The 18,948-nt window shown below is 36.0% G+C and overlaps 1 protein-coding gene across 4 annotated transcripts in view; it reads right to left on the bottom strand.

The window, feature by feature from the left end:
• cntnap5l (contactin associated protein family member 5 like) overlaps positions 1 to 18,203 on the bottom strand; it is a 62,253-nt gene extending 44,050 nt beyond the window's left edge. For 3 of the 4 annotated variants that reach the window (XR_013819717.1, XM_079857626.1, XM_079857628.1), the window contains exons 1-2: positions 17,950 to 18,203; positions 683 to 793 (exon numbers count right to left, since the gene is read on the bottom strand). Coding sequence is in view for 3 of the 4 variants with exons in the window: in XM_079857626.1 (XP_079713752.1) it covers positions 683 to 793; positions 17,950 to 18,028 (190 nt within the window). In the remaining variant the exon portion in view is untranslated. The remainder of the gene's footprint in view (positions 1 to 682; positions 794 to 17,949) is intronic. The other variant, XM_079857627.1, reaches the window with a different exon arrangement.
• Positions 18,204 to 18,948: the final 745 nt, after the last annotated feature.

Here is an 18,948-nt window from a genome sequence, read left to right as displayed (position 1 = left end):
GGAAAAGAATAGCTGTTGCTTGACAATTGACAAACAACACTGATTCGAATATTCATTGACACCGGCATTAAGAGGAAAAACACCCATTACAATTTAAATTTGATTACCATAAGAATAAGTTTCTAAACTTCTTTCAGTTTCTTTAGCTTCCTTTATATCTACATTTTGAGTGGTTATAAATAAGTTGCATATTGTCAGTAGAGATTTATGTTTGTCTATGTGTTATCATATTGCATATTGCAAGTTGTATGTTTTTTGCAAGTTGTATGTTTTTTGCATATTGCAAGTATGTTTGTCTATATGTTATCATATTGCAGTTGCATATTGTCAGTAGAGATTTATGTTTGTCTATGTGTTAAGAAATGACTTCTAAAACATTTTCAAATCTTGCTTCAGGTACAGCTAATCACCAGAACTTTTCACATCAGTACTGCTCATGGATAACAGCGGACTGTTATATTCCCTCCAATGAAAGTATAAAGTCTTCTAATACTTTTTTGCAATGTTTGTGGAAGCTAAATCGCATTACGTTAGGTATTCATACAAAGAAAAAGCTATACGTCAACACTTTTCCTGACAAGGACAAATTTCCCTTCTGCTTAATTCTCTAGTCACATAAACAGACAACTGGATGTTATTTAATACAAACAGGGCAAGAGAACATGAAGACAGGAGCACATACCATCTCTTCTGTTGAGTTTAGAATAATGTGGTGACCTCCTGTCAGAAAATTTTGATGAGTTCTGGAAGGAAGTCGGGGGTAGTGATGTCATCAGTGGCTCTTCACAGTAATCTGGATAAAAAAAAGAATGAAAAGTTGCGTTAAAACCAAACAAAATAAACTTTTGTCTTTAGTTCTTTATTTGAAATGGAAAACAGTTAAGGGTTTATTCAATTATATAAATATTATCATCTGGTTTTTATTTTATTGTATTATGTGATTCATTAGTTACAATATTGAATATTATATGACTTTCAATTTTATTGCATGATTTCAAAAGTATTGTTTTTGCATGCACTAAATATTAACTCAAAACCTTTTGTTTTACTGGACACAATTTACTTAAAAAAGAATTTCAGCTCATTAATGGGGTTCGAATCTGAAACAAAAAAACTCTTTTAATTGTAGTGGCATAGTTTAATTGTGCAAGGTGTGATGTAAAGACATCTGTTCTCTGTAGAGACGGCCAGTTTGTGAGAGTTAACTAAAGTCTTGAGTCTTGCAAGCTGTTACATGTAGTCTGCCTTTCATCCGACTGAATTGTCAGTGCTGGTTTGTCACTGAACCCGGCCTATTTTTTTTAAGAATTCACTTCAACAGGTTTCATGTTTGAAAGTATCTAGGTTGTCAGGAACTTTATACTCATCCGAGATTGTGAGTATTATAATAGGAGTAAAAAAAAAAAAAAACATTTTATTATTGGGTACAGATTGTGACAGCACAAGTTGAATCAGAGTGTTCATTCAAATCTTGTCAGTTCATTACAGCAGTAGTAATCTTAGTCTTTCGAATTTTTGTTCAGTGTGGTTGGCAAGAATACCCATTTAATAAAGGTCAGGACCCTTTTCAGATTGGATGAAAGAGACTGAAGAAAACATTTCTGTGGCCATCAGTCCAGGACGCTTTTAAAGCAAGGAATGTACAACCAATTGCAAACTGCTTCATTATATATATATCACCGTACAGACATTATACAGATAATCATACAACTAACCATCAAGCACACTAACTGCTTCTGTAAGGACAAAGACTGAATGCCCAGGAAGTTCATGCGAGACCATACCAAAGGTAAGATTATTGTACTTTAAAGGTAAATAACATGCCGCGATTTGCTTCTCTTGCATCCTTCAATGGCCTTCTCAACGGAAACACACAGATCAAAAGAACTCTAATGAACCGCAGCTCGACAGCCCAAACACATTAGTCTCAAGCTTCCAGAATATGCATGTATCGTCAGAATAACAAAACAATGAACAGCAGGTTAGGGAACCATTAGCTGTGTCCAGGGAGCATTTTAAAGCTCTCTCCTGTTTCAGCAGCGTAAGCACTTTGCAGCACTCTCCATGGACCAGGGTAAAAATATATCCTTATTTAGAGGGCCTTTGCATTTGTGGCAACATTTTGCCTGGCAATCACTCATTTGACATTGAATTGCCTACTCCCAAGTTTGACGCTCCCAATAGCCATCTCTCCATCTCTTTTGTTCTCGACTCCTCAATCTCGACCATCTTTCTGTTCACCCACTCTTCATTTTCTGTTTTTCCTCCTCCTTTCTCACCATCTCACATATACACACTCCCACTTTCTCTTCAACTTAATGAGAAAAGAGAGAAGTCTCGCCATTGTGAGGGGGCTCACATGTGTTATTGCCACCATAAGGGAGCCATAATCTGAGTCAGCAGTGCTCTCCGCTGCATCAGAGAGAACAGCTGCGGCATCGTCCTTTCACTCTCAGCTGAGCAAATGACACACAGCACCCCCCTCAGATTTACTCCTACAGTAATAAGTAGCATTTTAAGAAAGTTCACTGAAGAAAGTGATGAAGTGTCCTACTAGATGTTCTGCAAAGTTCATCTGAGGTTGATTTGTTTGCACTGAAATACAACCTCAGAGATTGCAAATGATATACCTGACGTTTATGTGACACCCTCAAGGGTGTGACATCATTTGATGAGGACAACAAAATATTTCACGTCTGAATTAAGGACCTTATAAATTTCACTGAAGCACATCATTCAGAACTTTCACATGTCCTGAAAGTTATCAGGCCATTTTTTTTTGTGTGTGTGGGAAATTAATAAACAGGCAGTGTCAGGATTTTAAAAACACTGGAGGTCTTGTTGACTCCAGCAATATTTCTAACAGGATTTTTTCATTAAACAAATAATTTCCCAATGGAGTGTCTAGACCTGAAGATGTTACGGATGATAAGGGCACATAAAATGTGACTAATGTTTAATTACCGTAAGCACAGACAAGGGATGGACTTACACAAACTAATAATCCCACTCAAGATTTTGAAACATTACATGTGGAGTCAACAAACGAACAAGAGCTAAGAATAGGATGACACTCTGTGAAAACTGATCCAGCAGGCTTTATTCAGATGCTTGTTGACCCATTTTGAGAGAAACCGACAATCACTACAAAAGCTGAGCAAGTGAATATTCTTTGAAATTCTATACATATTTTACAGATCCTGTCATATATATTTAATTCTGCATTAGCCTCATTCAAGCAACCCCTTTAAAACTAAATAACTAGCTTTATATTTCAAAACATGGCTGATACCTTCAAAAATATATTAATGAGTAGTTTTATTTCAGTTCTTTATATGAATAATGCAGACGATTCCTGTCAATTCTGTTTTTCTTCCTAAGAAAGATATCAAACACATTAAAATGTAGACAGTTGAACCTAGCAGAAAAACAAGAGGTATTTTATCAACACAAACCAATTCTTAGACATTGTATTGACAGATAACTTCAGAGCAAACGTGGGCAGGGTCTGCCACTGTAAGCCGTTTCGAGAATCACTGAATCCACATGAAATGAAAATTCAGCCTATATTAGCTGTTATTGATCTCATTGTAAACGTTTTTTTCAATGTGTATGTTTCATTAAAAAAAAATCATTCTGTAGAGTTCCAACGCTGCTCCAAAACACCTGTCTATAATTAAGTGTTCCTCGAGATCTTATTTAGCTGGTACAAGCAGAACTTTGCAGTATCTCCAGGATTGGGCACCGCTGGTTAAGCCAAAATAATGAGAACCCATCCCACTAAATAAATGTCCTAAACAGTCATTACAGACAATTGAACTATTGAGCATTCAATGGATTTGGTTTATGTGATATCAATTCATGCTTAGCATTCATACTGAAAAGAACAATGAAATGTTCTTCAGAAACACTGTTGTAAATCCACCATTGTTGATGGCTTCATAAGTATCCTCAGCTGGAACACTTTCGCCTCATCAGCCAATCAAAATGTGCGCTTTTATCTTTCATAAAAATGGTTTATGGCCCTTCATGGTTAAAACAAAAGCACCTCTCTTCAAGCCCCGTCATCTACAGGAGCACATCAATGACCTTTCGACATAAAAAAAAAAAAAAAACACATCTACAATTTTACGTTCTCCCTCTCTTTTAGCCGTATGCACATGCACACATCACAACATAACAATGACAGAGACCACAGTAGAGTAAAGTGTTTGCCTAGCAACTGGCATATAATTATATTTTTCCATGACAAAATAACCCCGGGAGCAGCAGCATTTTGAAGTGGCTGAATGACAGACATTATGTGGAATTTTAGGACTAAGAAAGGTGGACCTGAGTCAGTGACGTCTCAGGCAGGTCTGTGTCTCTGATGCACTCTTCATTCTGTGCTGCTTGAGAGTGGAACCACACATGGTCATTGTTCAAAAGGTCAGATATTATTACTGTGCATCCTCAATGTGTCCTGGGCAGGAGTCCTTTAATCATGTGGTCCAGGGGGCACAGAAAAGAGAGAAAGGGGGCAGGAATGGCAAAGAGAAATGAGAGGAAGAGAATAAGGGAATGCTGGTAATAAGAAAGAGTACAAAGCAAGTAACTTAGGCAAGTTTGCCGCCATTGGAACACGGAGGTGTAATCATTGGAATGCAAGCAATAACAGAGGAGAGAGGAATATTATGCATATAATTTTATTTAGTTGTTTATTTCAAATGCTGAAGTCAATCATATCTGCACAAATCTTTCAGCAATCCTTCTTTGTAATCACACAGACAGTTTTATTGAGTTATAAAGCTTTATGGGAAGCCAAACACTCCAAAAGTGGGATGAAACTGCAATACACAGCAGAACCGCACAGTGCGAATCACTAGAGAGTGGATCTGTTTACACTCACGGCCCACTGAAGAGCGCAGAGATCCGTTCCATTAACTTGCGCAAACCAGAAACTGATCTGCAAACAAAAAGTGGAACGCTCTGGTAATGGATCTACTGTCCTGTGGGTCGCGCTGTCATACTCGCAGCAACAGCAGTGCTGCAGCAATTACACACTTTGGTCTTCTGTTTTGCTGAAAACAAAAGGATATTACAGTACTTCAATAAAGTATATTGAATACTACAGTGGCTCTGCTTTTCACGCAAAATATTTCACAAAAAGCAGTTCGATTTCAAATTATTTGTTTAAAATGGAGATAAAGTAGGGGTGCGGAAAAAAATACATTCATATAATGAATCGCGATTCTATTTTCTACCGATTTGTATCAATTCACAAATTTCAAAAATCGATTTTATAAAATGTTACACTTCATTAACTTCGCAGTACTACTTAAAGTAACTTACAGTTATTGACGTTAATCACAATAAGACGCGAACAAGGACTCAATGCGGTGTTCGCGCTGACGGACACACAGCCGAAGTGCACACACAGATGCCGCCTCTCACATGCATGCGATCACAAGTTCTCTTTCACAGCTACACACACAATTATGTCAAAATGCACATCATGTGGAGCATCCAATGTAAACTGAATCGGTTATGTCCTACGCGAACGAAAACAAATGGGAGAAAATCGGATGTGTAACTATATCCGTGCATTCATTCTTAAAGGGACAGCTAGCAGCCTCATAAACTGTTGCCATTCATTTCATTAATGTTAATGAAAAAAAATATTGATTGTAGTCAGCTTAAAGGGCTTTTGTATAATATTGGGTTGACTAAAATGGGATGAAAACCTAAACAAATTTCAAGGTTCACATTTAATTCAGTAAGTCTATCGCAGTCAAATAAGAAAAGTAACAAAAAACAGTAAACTACAATTAAATGTATGCACATTAAATCGAATCGTGCAAGAATCGATTTGAATCTTGTGAGGTACCAAAAGATTCCCACCCCTATAAAGTATTACTAAAATACATTTTATAAAAAGCATTTGTTCATAACATATAACACTAATTTTTAAAGAGTCCAAATTGATTGATAGTTGATTTTATACATACATAAAAATAAAAAGCAAAACTTTGTGGAGTCAGCTGGTCAAAATCAATAGCAAAATTGTCTCAGAGAAGTTTTGAGAAAAGCTTTTTGTCACTATATGCGATGCATATTTCTACATTTTTAACTGTAATTTAAGTGTACAAAAACTTTTTGGGTCCACTGCATATTGGTCTATACTATATAACAGATTTAATTTGGAGGCTGACGTGTCAATTCATGTAAAACAGGTTCCCGACTCCTGGTATAGAGGGATCACAGAACAGTTTTCAACAGCTGTAAACAATGCAGGATAAAGTGAAAGAGAGGAAGTGATTATGATTATCTCAGAAAGGACAGGATGTGCTAAACACCTCAAGCGTCCAGGTCTAATGAACGTACATCACGTCATAGAGTTGTTTAGCCCACACTGCTCTAAGCTATTTATAGCTTGCGGGATCGATCACCCATCTGATGGGCCGCCACGATAGCGCTGATTAAGGTGGGAGATTAATGGCAGATTAACTGGTTTCCACAGTGTTTCCGCCAGGCATTGTTTAAATCATCTCCCAGCGGAATGACAGCAGTACTTGCAGTGTAAATAGGATCTTTGATAAGATTGCCTGACAAATAACTCTGTTTGGCCCTTTAGATACTATTATCTGATGCACAGTATAATAAAATTCTCTGAGATTTAAACCACAGAAATGGATCTGAAATCTCTTTCCAAAAACTTTGAAAGGATAGTGGGCAAACAGACATGAACTTTTTTTTAAATATGAAATTTTTGACACTTTAAAATCAAATTTTTGATCTCTAACTGAGATCTAATGGTCCTGGTGTGAGACAAATGGATTTTTAAAAAGTATTTCACGTGTTCTCTTAATGTCAATGATAATTCACAATAATTATAATACAATTTGAAAAATGCTATTTAAAGGTGCTCTAAGTGATGTTGGGTGACGTCACTTCTTGTTGACGTTAAAAGTGTTGTCAAACAAAACGGAGGCTAGCTAGACCCTCCCTCCTCCTCATCCGTGCACTAACCCCCCAAACCCCACCCCAAATCCTTCTTGTCGGTTATTGGCTAGAACAGTTTGTTATGTTTCGTGGTGCGGGTTAGCCCAGTTTTTCTTTTTTTTTTTGGCCGTTTGTGGAACCTGGGGTGTCTACAGAGACCGCGTTTTTTACAGTGTGTTCAGGGGACAGGCAGCTAGCGGATGGTGAGGAGATGTTTGCTGTATGTGACAAAAAATGTTTTGGCCTAAAAAACGTGTGACATCGCTTAGAGCACCTTTAAAGATGTTTTACATGGAATCACACCACAGGACAGGTCGAATTGAGCAATGAGCAGCATTTTTATGACAATAATGATATAATGCCATTTTTCATTTCATTGTAACTAAATAATTATTTTAATGACATCCTGATTGTGTTCTGTTCAGTGGTCAGGCTGGGGAAGGCTATATTTCTATAATTCTTACTCTAAATAGCATGATGAAATTCAGTTAGATTAAGAAATTGAAAACGGATTATAAAAATACACATTCTTCTTCTTCTATTATTATTATAAGGGAGAGTAAAAACATGCTCCAACTCCAAGTGATCTCATCAAGCTCTCTCTTCCCTGATTAATAACTCCTGGCCTTAAAAAAAAAAAAATCATAAAAAAAACATAAACTTTGACAAGCAGAATTATGAAAGCCGAAAACATGTTATTTGTGTGTGCATGTCTGAGATGTGTCATTTGGCAGGCGCTCTGTTTGTATTTATCCGATCCTGAGCCGTGGCCTTAATTTCCCCTCATCAAAACTAGGGAGGATTTTGTTTGTCCTTCACTTTGCTTTAATCTCTGTAAATCCCTGTCTGCCTGCTTTGATCTTCATTTGTGTGTGACTGGGAGGGTCCTCTCACCATTTGTTTGTGACTGGGAGGGCCCTCCCGCCAAACTCCCCCACCTGACCGGATCCTTAGAATATCAGATCCATCAAGCTCCTCTAAGATCAGTACAGAGATAGACCGACTAAAAGCAAGAGACTATAGGATAATGCCCTCCTATCAGAATCTGTGGTCTAGGGCAGTGATGTTTTTTTTATTTTACCAAGAAAGAGATTTCAAAGGAAGGTAAACAAAAATGTCTTTAAAAAAATATCACCTAATTTTACCAAGAACTGCACAGGCCCAGCAATATGCTAAATTATTAACACGACAAAGGCGGAATAGCAAAATTTGCAGGAGCTAAGAAAATAGCCTGTAAAAATCAATGGGACACTTGTGGGAACACAACATAACAACTATGTCCCTTTTAATTAAATACGATATTCTATGAGAATCCCTGAGATGCGGCAAAACAGAGTGAACATTCATCAACCACATCTAAAATAGAGGTGGTGCTGTAACCTTTATAAAAAGTAACTACAGCATCTAACAGCCTTGAATATACATTAACACGAGTACATGACACCAAACACGTCTTTCTGCAGTCAGTAAGCCCACCTTGCTTCACTGATCCTCTGAAAGTTCACAAACACTGCGGCTATTAGGACGACACAGACTATATGCAGCTCTGACATTATTGGCAGTGAAGAGCAATTTAAGTGACTGTAGAGGTAATTGAGTTTATTTTGAAAACTCAAGATTCTTGTACTTGTCTTGGGTGTTTGGAGAAAATAAATAACCTGTAATATGTAAACACTGCCAAATTATAATGAGCAAATTGTGAACAGTTTATGCTGACTCTGTTTATTTAATGTAATAAAGAAAGTTAGTACTCGTTATGATGATAACTACTAGTGCAGATATTACTAGTGCATTCTCTAGATTTGTCAGTCATATTAATTGTAACACCACCCAATAAGGGTAAAACATTATGCGCACAAATTAATTAATAATACTAATACTTATAATCATTTTTGTTTATTTCCCAAGAGAAATAAACAATGTCAAGATGAGGTCAATGATGAGGAGTCAGACAGTCAAATCAAAGACATTACAGTACATCTTTTTTTCTTTTGACAAATGCATCCTGTACATCCAGTTTTAACAATAATTTCTTGTGAATTTGAGTAAGCATCTGGGCCGTCCTGCAGACAACACTGATTGGACCCTCAGCTTTGGGGTCAGCAGAAAACAATCACACTGATCTCTTGGCAAGCTGAATTTTGATTATTTCAGATGTCAGTGCCTCACAAATCTTTCACATATTTTTACACAGGGCATTTTGTGATTATTTATGATCATCTGCTGCTGGCATTTCAAACTTTTAGTGCTTTGGATCATAGGTGGAGTGGGGGCAGACCAGAGCCAATGATTTTGTCTGATTTTGCCAATTTGAATTGAAAATAGGCAATCATGATTCATGTAATTTATAAATGAATGTGACGAGACAAGAAACTTTTGCGTTTTCCACATTAGACATATACGAATAAGAGTGAATATATGCACATTTTAAAATAAAATAAAATTTTCAAATAGTTTAAATTAATTACTTCATAACTACGATTACCATTCTTATGTATTTATTCCCTAAAATCCCATAAATTATTATTTATGAAAAAAAAAAAAATCTTTATTTCCACAGCTTTGCTCTGATAGGCACTCATGCACGCCAGCACACAGAGTTGGATCTGTTGGAGGATAAAAAAATAGGCAGTGGAATTAAGGGTGAAAGCCATTTTTTAATTGAATACCTTATGGAGGATTAGGAGAGTATCCTCTGCCATGTCCCACGTATCTCTGTGTGTGTGTTCACTTAATCATGTTATAGCATATGCTCGTATATTTTATGCTTAACTTTTATTGAGTGAGAAACCACTCCAAACGAATCAGTGCTTGAGTGAACTATCCAAATGATTTACACTGAAACACAAACCTATTTTCCTAATCAGTTTGACTAAAAAAAGACCTGAATCAAAAATAGTGATTTATTCATGAAACGGGAATTGCTTCTTCTGTGGCCGGAATCATGAAATATTCTTACGAATAAAATGCTTCTTAACTGCTATTTAGGGTCCAATTCTCACTATTAACTATGACTTTTGCCTCAATTAACTCCTAATTACCACTTGTTAATAGTAAGGTAGTTGTTAAGTTTAGATATTGGGTAGGATAAAGGGATGTAAAATAAGGTCACATAGACTAAGGCATTAACATGTGATTTATAAGTACTAATAAACAGCCAATATCCAGGTAACATGCATGCTAATAGACCAGCCTGATCTCACAGCATTCTACGAGGTGGCTAATTCGTACGAATTCATACGACCTCACTCGTACGATTTTTGCTAAATCGTACATATTTTACGAATTGCCAATTCGTATGAATTCATACAAATGATCTACCCCTGACCCCGCCCCTAAACCTACCCATCACGTGGGTTTAGACAAATCGTACAAATTCGTACGAGTGAGGTCGTACGAATTCGTACGAGTGAGGTCGTACGAATTCGTACGAATTAGCCACTTTTTTATCACTCGTACGAATTCGTACGAATTGGTCGTGAGATAGCGTTGAATAGACAACTAGTTGATAGTGAGAACTGGACCCTAAACTAAAGTGTTACCAAACACTTAAAGGAGAACTCGGCAACTCTAGCGAACTCTAGTCACTTCTTCGCTGATTTTTCCTTTGTTGTCGCATGTTTTCCCCACGAGCTCCCCCTACAGCTGTGGGGGGGGGGCGTATATTTCACAACACGGTCGTAAAAAACTTGCTTGCGGCGGCCTCCTCCCCCTCTCTACAGCTGCTCATGTGCGTTTGTTTTGATCGGAGCAAGCCAACTGTATCGTGTGGAGCTATGTCTACCGAGGTGGGTAATCTGGTAATACATCATACATGCGTGTGTGTTTATGTCGAATTGCCGTAAAGCAATTCGTGTTTCGCGCTCGTTCTCGCTTCTCACGAGACTTCCAATTTCTATCTTGCCGGGACGGTAGTCCCCAAGTTGCAAGGTTGGTTTTCCGCCTGGGAACGCTGGGGGGAGCGGGGAAAGTCACCAATATCACCAGAACAGGTTGTTTAACCATCCAAATGAATTCTAGACAGTTTTATTAAGTTAAAAAAGTTACCAAGTTCTCCTTTAAGAAGAATTCAAATTCTTGAAAATAATCTCCTTAAAAATAATTGTAAATAAGTTCAAATAACTTCCAACTTGTAATAAAGGATTATAACATCACACTATAATACTATTACTGGGGATGTACATTTGGACAATGAAAATGCAAACAGGTTTTGGTCATGAATGTTAAACTTCAGTAAAAAACAACTGTACCAAAATTAGTCAAACAGAGTTTTTAACTTTATAATTACAACATAACTTTGGTAACATTCAGCATATCAGTGCACCCATTCACAGGATCACACTCACTCACACACACAGATACAGGGTGCATCTACTCTAGCGAGAGCGCCAAAAGACAGAGTGCAAATGAATTCAACAGACAGACTTTAAGAAATTACCACCTAAAGTGTATAACACATTAAAAAACATGATGCCAAGTGCTGAACAGTACTGTAATCTGCAGGTAGTGCAAAAAGACTTGATGTTTTTCATTGAGTTGATCAGAGTCTTGGGAAAGAACTGCCACACTCTGCCTGTTCAGAATTGCATTTGGAACATTGGGTCTCACTGACTAATAACTACACTATTCGTATTTTTAAGCACATTTGAACTTCTCACAAAAAACGTTTCGCCTAATTCACAACACGTGCGAATGCACATGAATTTGTTCTTAACCTCATTCTAATGTTGAATTCTGAGTATTCAAAACAAGAGACTGCATAATCAATTTGCATAAAACACACTTAAACGATGTCCACACCTATAACACACCTTTACTTACTCTTATACTGATCTTTTTACTAATATATATATATATATATATATATATATATATATATATATATATATATATATATATATATAAAGATTAATCGCGATTAATCGCATCCAAAATAAAAGTTTGTGTTTACATAATATATGTGTGTGTACTGTGTATAATTATTTTGTATATATAAATACACACACATGCATGTATATATTTAAGAAATATTTGCATACATATACTGTATATATATTTATATAGTTTATATTATATATAAATATATTTTTTAACACATTTTTCGTAAATATATACATGCATGTGTATTTATATATACAAATTTAATTATACACAGTACACACACATATATTATTAAAAACAAACTTTATTTTGGATGCGATTAATCGCGATTAATCTTTTGACAGCCCTAATATATATATATTTCATCTTAACATGTTTATAAGCCCATCAAGAGTATGTGATTTTTGTGTGCGAGTGGTTTCATAAAGTGGTTGATACATTTATTCGTAAATTTAGAATACATTTTAGAAATAACGTAATTGTTGAATCATGATATAGCCATGATATATAGACATATATATGATTTGTTTGTGAAAACGTTTGTACACAGATTTCACTATCAAATTTGAGACACACTTTTTAAAACGTATCTTTTTTTTTGGTGAATCTGGCCACTAATTCTGAAAGGCGAACAGAAAAACAAGACTAGAGTTTGTCAGCTCTACCCCCTACTTAATCAATAAAATAGCTTCACTGCTGAAAAGCTACATAATTTAAAATCTAGCTTCAATATTTGGAGTGACGCCTAAAACAGATTGCAAATATAACACGATGTCCCTTCAGCATTTCATGAATGTAGTGAAAACCAACTGAAAACAGCTCCATAAATAAACACCCACAAGACACACGCAACGCTAACTGTAAACATGACTCAGAAGCACACAGACAGAGCATAATTCAGGCTGACTTCGCTCCCTAAATTCCTTAATCTACATCAACAGCTGTAGGCCAATGTAAGCATATTTCTTAAAGAAATTTGTATATGAGTCAAGGGGTAATTAAATGTAACAAACCATGTAAAAATTATATCATCTTTTATTGGAAAATTAAAACAAAATTTGATCAACCTTTGATAATTGCCTTAATCTTTTAAACAACATTTTATAAAAATCACCTATATTTCATCAGCATATGAGAGTCAAATTGAATGACTACAGGGACTCATGTCATGATCACTCATTTAAAGGTGCATTGTAATATTTAGGAGGATCTGTTGACAGAAATGCAATATCATATACATAAGTTTTCAGTGGTGTATAAAGACCTTACATAATGAACCGTTTTATTGAACAATTAAGTAAACATCATTTCTTCATTTATCTTTGTAAAGAAACCTCATTGCTTACTGGCTACGCCCTGCCGTCTCAGACGACGACATCTTTTCCTGTCGGCCACCATAACTTCTGTTGGTTGCAATTCGCAACCTCACCACTAGATGCGGCTAAAATTGACAAAATGCACCTTTAACAGTTCATCTAAAATTACCAAAATGAAGAAAACACTATATTTGATTTTTGGGTAATTATAAAACATGCTGGAGGCATTCTAAATGCTTTTTGCGTAGTTCATTATACTTGTTTTATGAAATGAAGTTTATTTTGTGGCTTAAATAAATTACATGGTGCTCAGAGACTGACATGTTTGGCTTGGCAAATCATGTAAAAAAAAAATTATACCAGGAAAGGACTGGAGGGGTTTTGATGCACAAAGTTGTTTTTATTGTCTCTTACAACAAAATTGCATGAAAATGCAGATGTTGTAAATAATAGTAAAAAAAAAATCACTTAATTACCATTTGTACCCCTTAGCAGATTTGGACTCATATGTACAATATGGACGCACATTCTGTGCAGGAAAATAAACAATGCTACTGCTCTACCAGTGTAATGATAACATGCATGTGCCTGAAATATATGTAAACACCTAGCACATGCCTCACAAATAAACCTCACTGCCATTAAGAATTGAATTAATTTTGCTTTTCTGTGATATGATGCCAGAAAGACGCTGTCACATTACAAAGTGAAAGTGCTACTTAGAATAACTGCTGCTTCATTTACAGAATGCTGAAAAGGAAATGTGTTAAAAACAACTCTAAAACAAAACCCAAATTTTGTTAAAAGCATTCTCCCAGTATAATCAGCTAACTCTAGGGCTTTGTCTGAGATTCTTCATATAGCCCTGATCTCAGTGTTGATGTCTTTTTCAGAGCACTTTTTTCCTAAGTGCAACTTATTTAAAGGAAAGTTATTTTCTCCTGGCAAGGGTCTACGAGTTCAATCACTCACACACCTGTTTTGTGGGCACTGAAGTCTGTGAGAGACAGATTGAAAACCGCAGAGGGCTTTTGTTCTCAGCGGGGAGAGAGTTAAACGCCACTTCTCTGTCTCACAGAAGCTGCAGCACCACTGCCTGACATGGGCGGTGCTGATTGCTCGTAGACAGCAGCTTTCCACATTCCCCTCAACAAAACATAACCTCATCACACTCATGCACTGTCTTACTGCACACTAGAAATCACACCAATCACACTGAACCCCAAAACACTCACCGATCAGACTATATCCTCTCTTGCAAACCAACACACTTTGTATTGCTAAGGTTTTCAAACTGGTGTCCAACAGACCCCAACAGAAATGTTCAGAGAAGTATATTGTTAAATCTTACATAATTACAGTTTTATTTTGCTTTCTAAAGAGTGGTTTGAAATCAGGAGTTTTATAAGAAATAATAAAAAATAGCCTAGTTATGTGGAAAAATAATTATTCATCTCATACATACACTGTCAGAAACAGGGGTACAGTAGGAGTCCATTTCTGTCCCCCAAGGTACAATCTAACACTAACGTACTCCATAGGGCTTATTATTGGACCTCAAGGTACATATATGAATGAATGAATGAATGAATGAGGCATGAATGAATGAATGAATGAATGAATGAATGAATGAATGAATGATCCCCTGATATAATTGTAAAGCGCTTTGGTTGTACAGTAGTACATATGAAAGCGCTATATAAATGCCTCATTCATTCATTCATTCATACATATATGGACCTTTTTGAGGGTCAAAAGCATTAAAAAGTACATACACGTTTCTTTTAAAGGTTAAGGTACAATATTGTACCCCTAAAGCCATTGTACCCCTAAAGGTACACTGTAAAAAATGATCGTAATTTTAACGGTAAAAAAATGCTACAAAAAAAAAAAAAAAAAAAAAAGTAAAAAAATGCTACAGTGAAAAACTGTTAATTGGTTAACAGAAAGTTTCCGTACTATATACGGTAAATAACTGTGATAGATCTAACGGTACATTTAATGTAATTTTACTGTAACATACCGTTAAATTTACAGTTTTTGAAAGTAAAAAAACAACTCATTGTATAATTTACAGTGAAAAACCGTAAATTGACATTCCCACAATTCCCTGTGACATTTCACATTTGATGTATTTTTGTTGAAATAACTATGTTTCTTCATAGTTTTCTTCGTTTTTTCTAATCAGTTATGTACATTAGGGGTTTATGTTACATTTAATGTTGTTAAATTAATGTTTATTGCATTTTTAAAATTTCATGTGTTACCATGATGGTGTTTAATGTTTGTGTGAATGACACTGTGCAGCTTCTATATATATTAGTATTAACTTTCTTGTGGAAGAACTGCTTCTGTTGAGCTTTGATTGATCATGTGACTCTCATCACTGCTGTGATTGGTGGTTATCAGTGTACAAAACAGATATTAATACTTCAATAGGACGGTAAATTAACATTATATAATATTACTGAAATTCAATGTTAAATATACAGTTTTTTCTGTAAAACAACGGGAAGAAATTACCATTTTTTTACAGTATTTTTCCGTTTTTTAACAGAAATTTTCTGGCGCCCCTGCTGCCAGAAAATTGCCTTTTTTTACGTTTTTTTTTTTTATAGTGTACAATTATGTACTTTATTTTCTGAGAGTTTTATGTGAATATTTATGTGAAGCGGCTTTGGAACTTTAATATATCTATACAGTACACTTATACTCCTAGAGTCTATACAATATACTTTTTCTGATATTTTTCAGATTCAGTATTTTCTTTGGTTTTAGTACTGTCAGATTAAAACCCATTTAATTTTGATACAAATATTTTCCCTTACCACACAGTTTAAATAGGTCTGTACATGAAAATATTTCCAGATGATTTTGTACTTTAAGAAGGAATTCAAATAATTGGAGGATACTAGTAATGAAAAAAAGTTTGAAAACCTCTGCTTTAGTGCACACCAAACCAATCACATTTCCAGACTACTGCAAATCTGCACCCTTTAAAACGCTCACACACTAAACACACTCACAGTTTGAAGGGATTGTTCACCAAAAAATGAAAATTCTGCATCATTTAGATTTACATCATAAACTATGGTAAGTAAATGGGGCCCATTTACTGTTTGGTTACAAGCATTCTTCAAAATATCTTGTGTTCAGCAGAAGAAGAAAAAATCATACAGCTTTGGAGGGTAAGTAAATGATGACAGAATTTTCATTTTTAAGGGAACTGTCCCTTTAATGGTCTTTCGATGCACCCCAAAACACACACATTGGTTTCACAATATTGAGTGGCTTCACCATTAGTGACTTCTCATAGACTCACAAGGTTTTCACAAGGAGGAGGCTATGACATTTGATAAACATCAACACTGAGACTAACCCTCACTCAAACCTGTTGATTATAGAGGGTGTAAACAAAAATATGTTTAGGCCAATATGAGCCTTTCCAAGTAAAGACCATCACAAATAGAAGTCATTTTTCCAGGTTTTTATAGTGTGGACACAAAAAGTCCCCTCACAAGTATTGCAATACCTGTACACACACACACACACACACACATCTGTTTTCACTAATATGGTGTCTTACATGCTTCTATACTGAGCTTAGCAATATATATATATATATATATATATATATATATATATATATATATATATATAATTATTTTTTTTACCAATTTTACCACAGCTTGCTAGTCTCCCCAATGTAGGTGATGTTATGGTTTCGGCTCAGGCAATTTACCAGAACGAGAAGTTAAATTACCCCTCTGATATGCTGTGTGTGAACAAAGAATGAAGATTAGCCTAACTCTAAACATCACATACATTGCATTTTTACAAGACAGTATTTATTACGTTTCTAAATTGTTTTCCTAATTTGCCCAGCTTGCTAGTATCCTCAATGTAGGTGAATTGAGTCTTTACTATTCTAGGACGTAGACAACTGACACACACACACACACACACACACACACATAGCCTACACACAGACTGCATCATTTCGTGCCAATAAGCTATCGGAGGCTGTTCGATCACGGCAGATGTCCATCATCGCAAGCTTTTATTTCTGGAGTAGCCTACCGGTACTCCTCCCATCGCGCTTGCTTCCAAACAGATGAAATAAAATCAAATGAGATCGAAAAACTCAGTGCTTGACTTTTCAAGAAGTGTTTTTCTGCTCGCTCACGCCTTGGTGTGTGTGTCCACGCGCGCGCGATCAAATAGGATACAGACTATAAGCTCTATCTATTTTATGGTATTACAAGAGTTGTTTTCTTTCTTATTCTTTTGACGTGATTACTTATGTGTCTTTATTTAAGAACCGACTTATATCTAAAGATTTTACATTTCTGTGTGAGATTAAGATATATGGCCTCATCCAATTAAAGTTAGCATTTATAAATTGTATTCAATTATAGTGAAGAGTAGCCTACACTTTAACTGGAAATCTCAGTGAATGCATTAAAATCATGATCCAAAAAAAAAAAAAAAAAAAAAAAAAGCCTCAATGGAAGTTATATACAATACAAAACACTAATAGATACAACAAATAGCCTATATTAATTTATTAATAATTAATGTATAAAAAGCACTGCGATTTTGATATTGGCTGCTCACAAACTGCATTGGTTTAACTGCTTTTTAATTAACGTTATGAGAGCAGGTTGACAGGATTCCAAAATATCTTGTGTTTGAATGTGTCTAGATAAGGTTTAATAAACTGACATACTGTTTAAAAGTATTATTTCACAGAATAAATAAATGAACTTACAGTTACTCGCCGATAAAACAGAAGTTAACGCGCTCAACGTCGTGAGGAAGAACATTCCGATGCTGTTGTGGAATCTCATGTTTGGAAAAAGTAGTACTCTTCTCCACGCTTCCAAGGTACCTCCGACCGTTAAAACCGTTAGGGGAAAACCTAAAAAGTCTCGTGAAGGTAGCGTTTTGACTCCCACCACAATGAGGTGCAGTCACAAATGAGCACGCGCCTCCCGCCGTTTCCTCAGATCCCTCTGAAGGACTGATCCAACACTTGCGCGAGCGCTCTCTCTCTCTCTCTCTCTCTCTCTCTCTCTCTCTCTCTCTCTCTCTCTCTCTCTCTCTCTCTGAGTCAATGCTGATCTCAGTCACACACACACACATGCTTGAGGATGTAAGTGGTGCGTTTTCGATTTCAGGATCACGGAGAGATCCACAATTGGAAGATGTTGTCTAGCTGAGCATTTCTTTCTTTCTTGTTAAAGGGTTAATTACCCCAAAAATGAAAATTCTGTCATTAATTACCGTTACTCACCCTCATGTCGTTCCAAACCTGTAAGACATTCGTTCATCTTCGGAACACAAATTAAGATATTTTTGATGAAATCCGGTAGCTCTCTGACCCCATAGACATAATTTCGTTACCACTTTCAAGGCCCAGAAAGGTATTAAAGACAAAGTTAAAAGAGTCCATGCGACTACAGTGGTTCACACGTTAATTTTATGAAGCGAAGAGAATACTTTTTGGCCGCAAAAATAAATAAATAACGACTTTATGCCGAGTTCACACTGAGCGAGTTCACGCTAAGTTCAGTACGCTCAAAATGTCCGGTCAGCACAACCTACCAATACTAGGGGGGTAATAATTTGGCGGGGGTCGAAATTCGGCACAACACCGGCTGCGCGCGCGCATTCTCACTCTTCAAACAACACGTCGAGCGCTGTCTTGCTCTCTCTCCCTCGCGCATATTAATCAAAATCAATTGACACGATAGTAAAAGGTCGGAAG

This window comes from Squalius cephalus (genome assembly GCF_949319135.1).
Source record: "Squalius cephalus genome assembly, chromosome: 22".
NCBI lineage: Eukaryota > Metazoa > Chordata > Actinopteri > Cypriniformes > Leuciscidae > Squalius > Squalius cephalus.
This window is presented reverse-complemented; position numbering and strand designations above follow the sequence as displayed.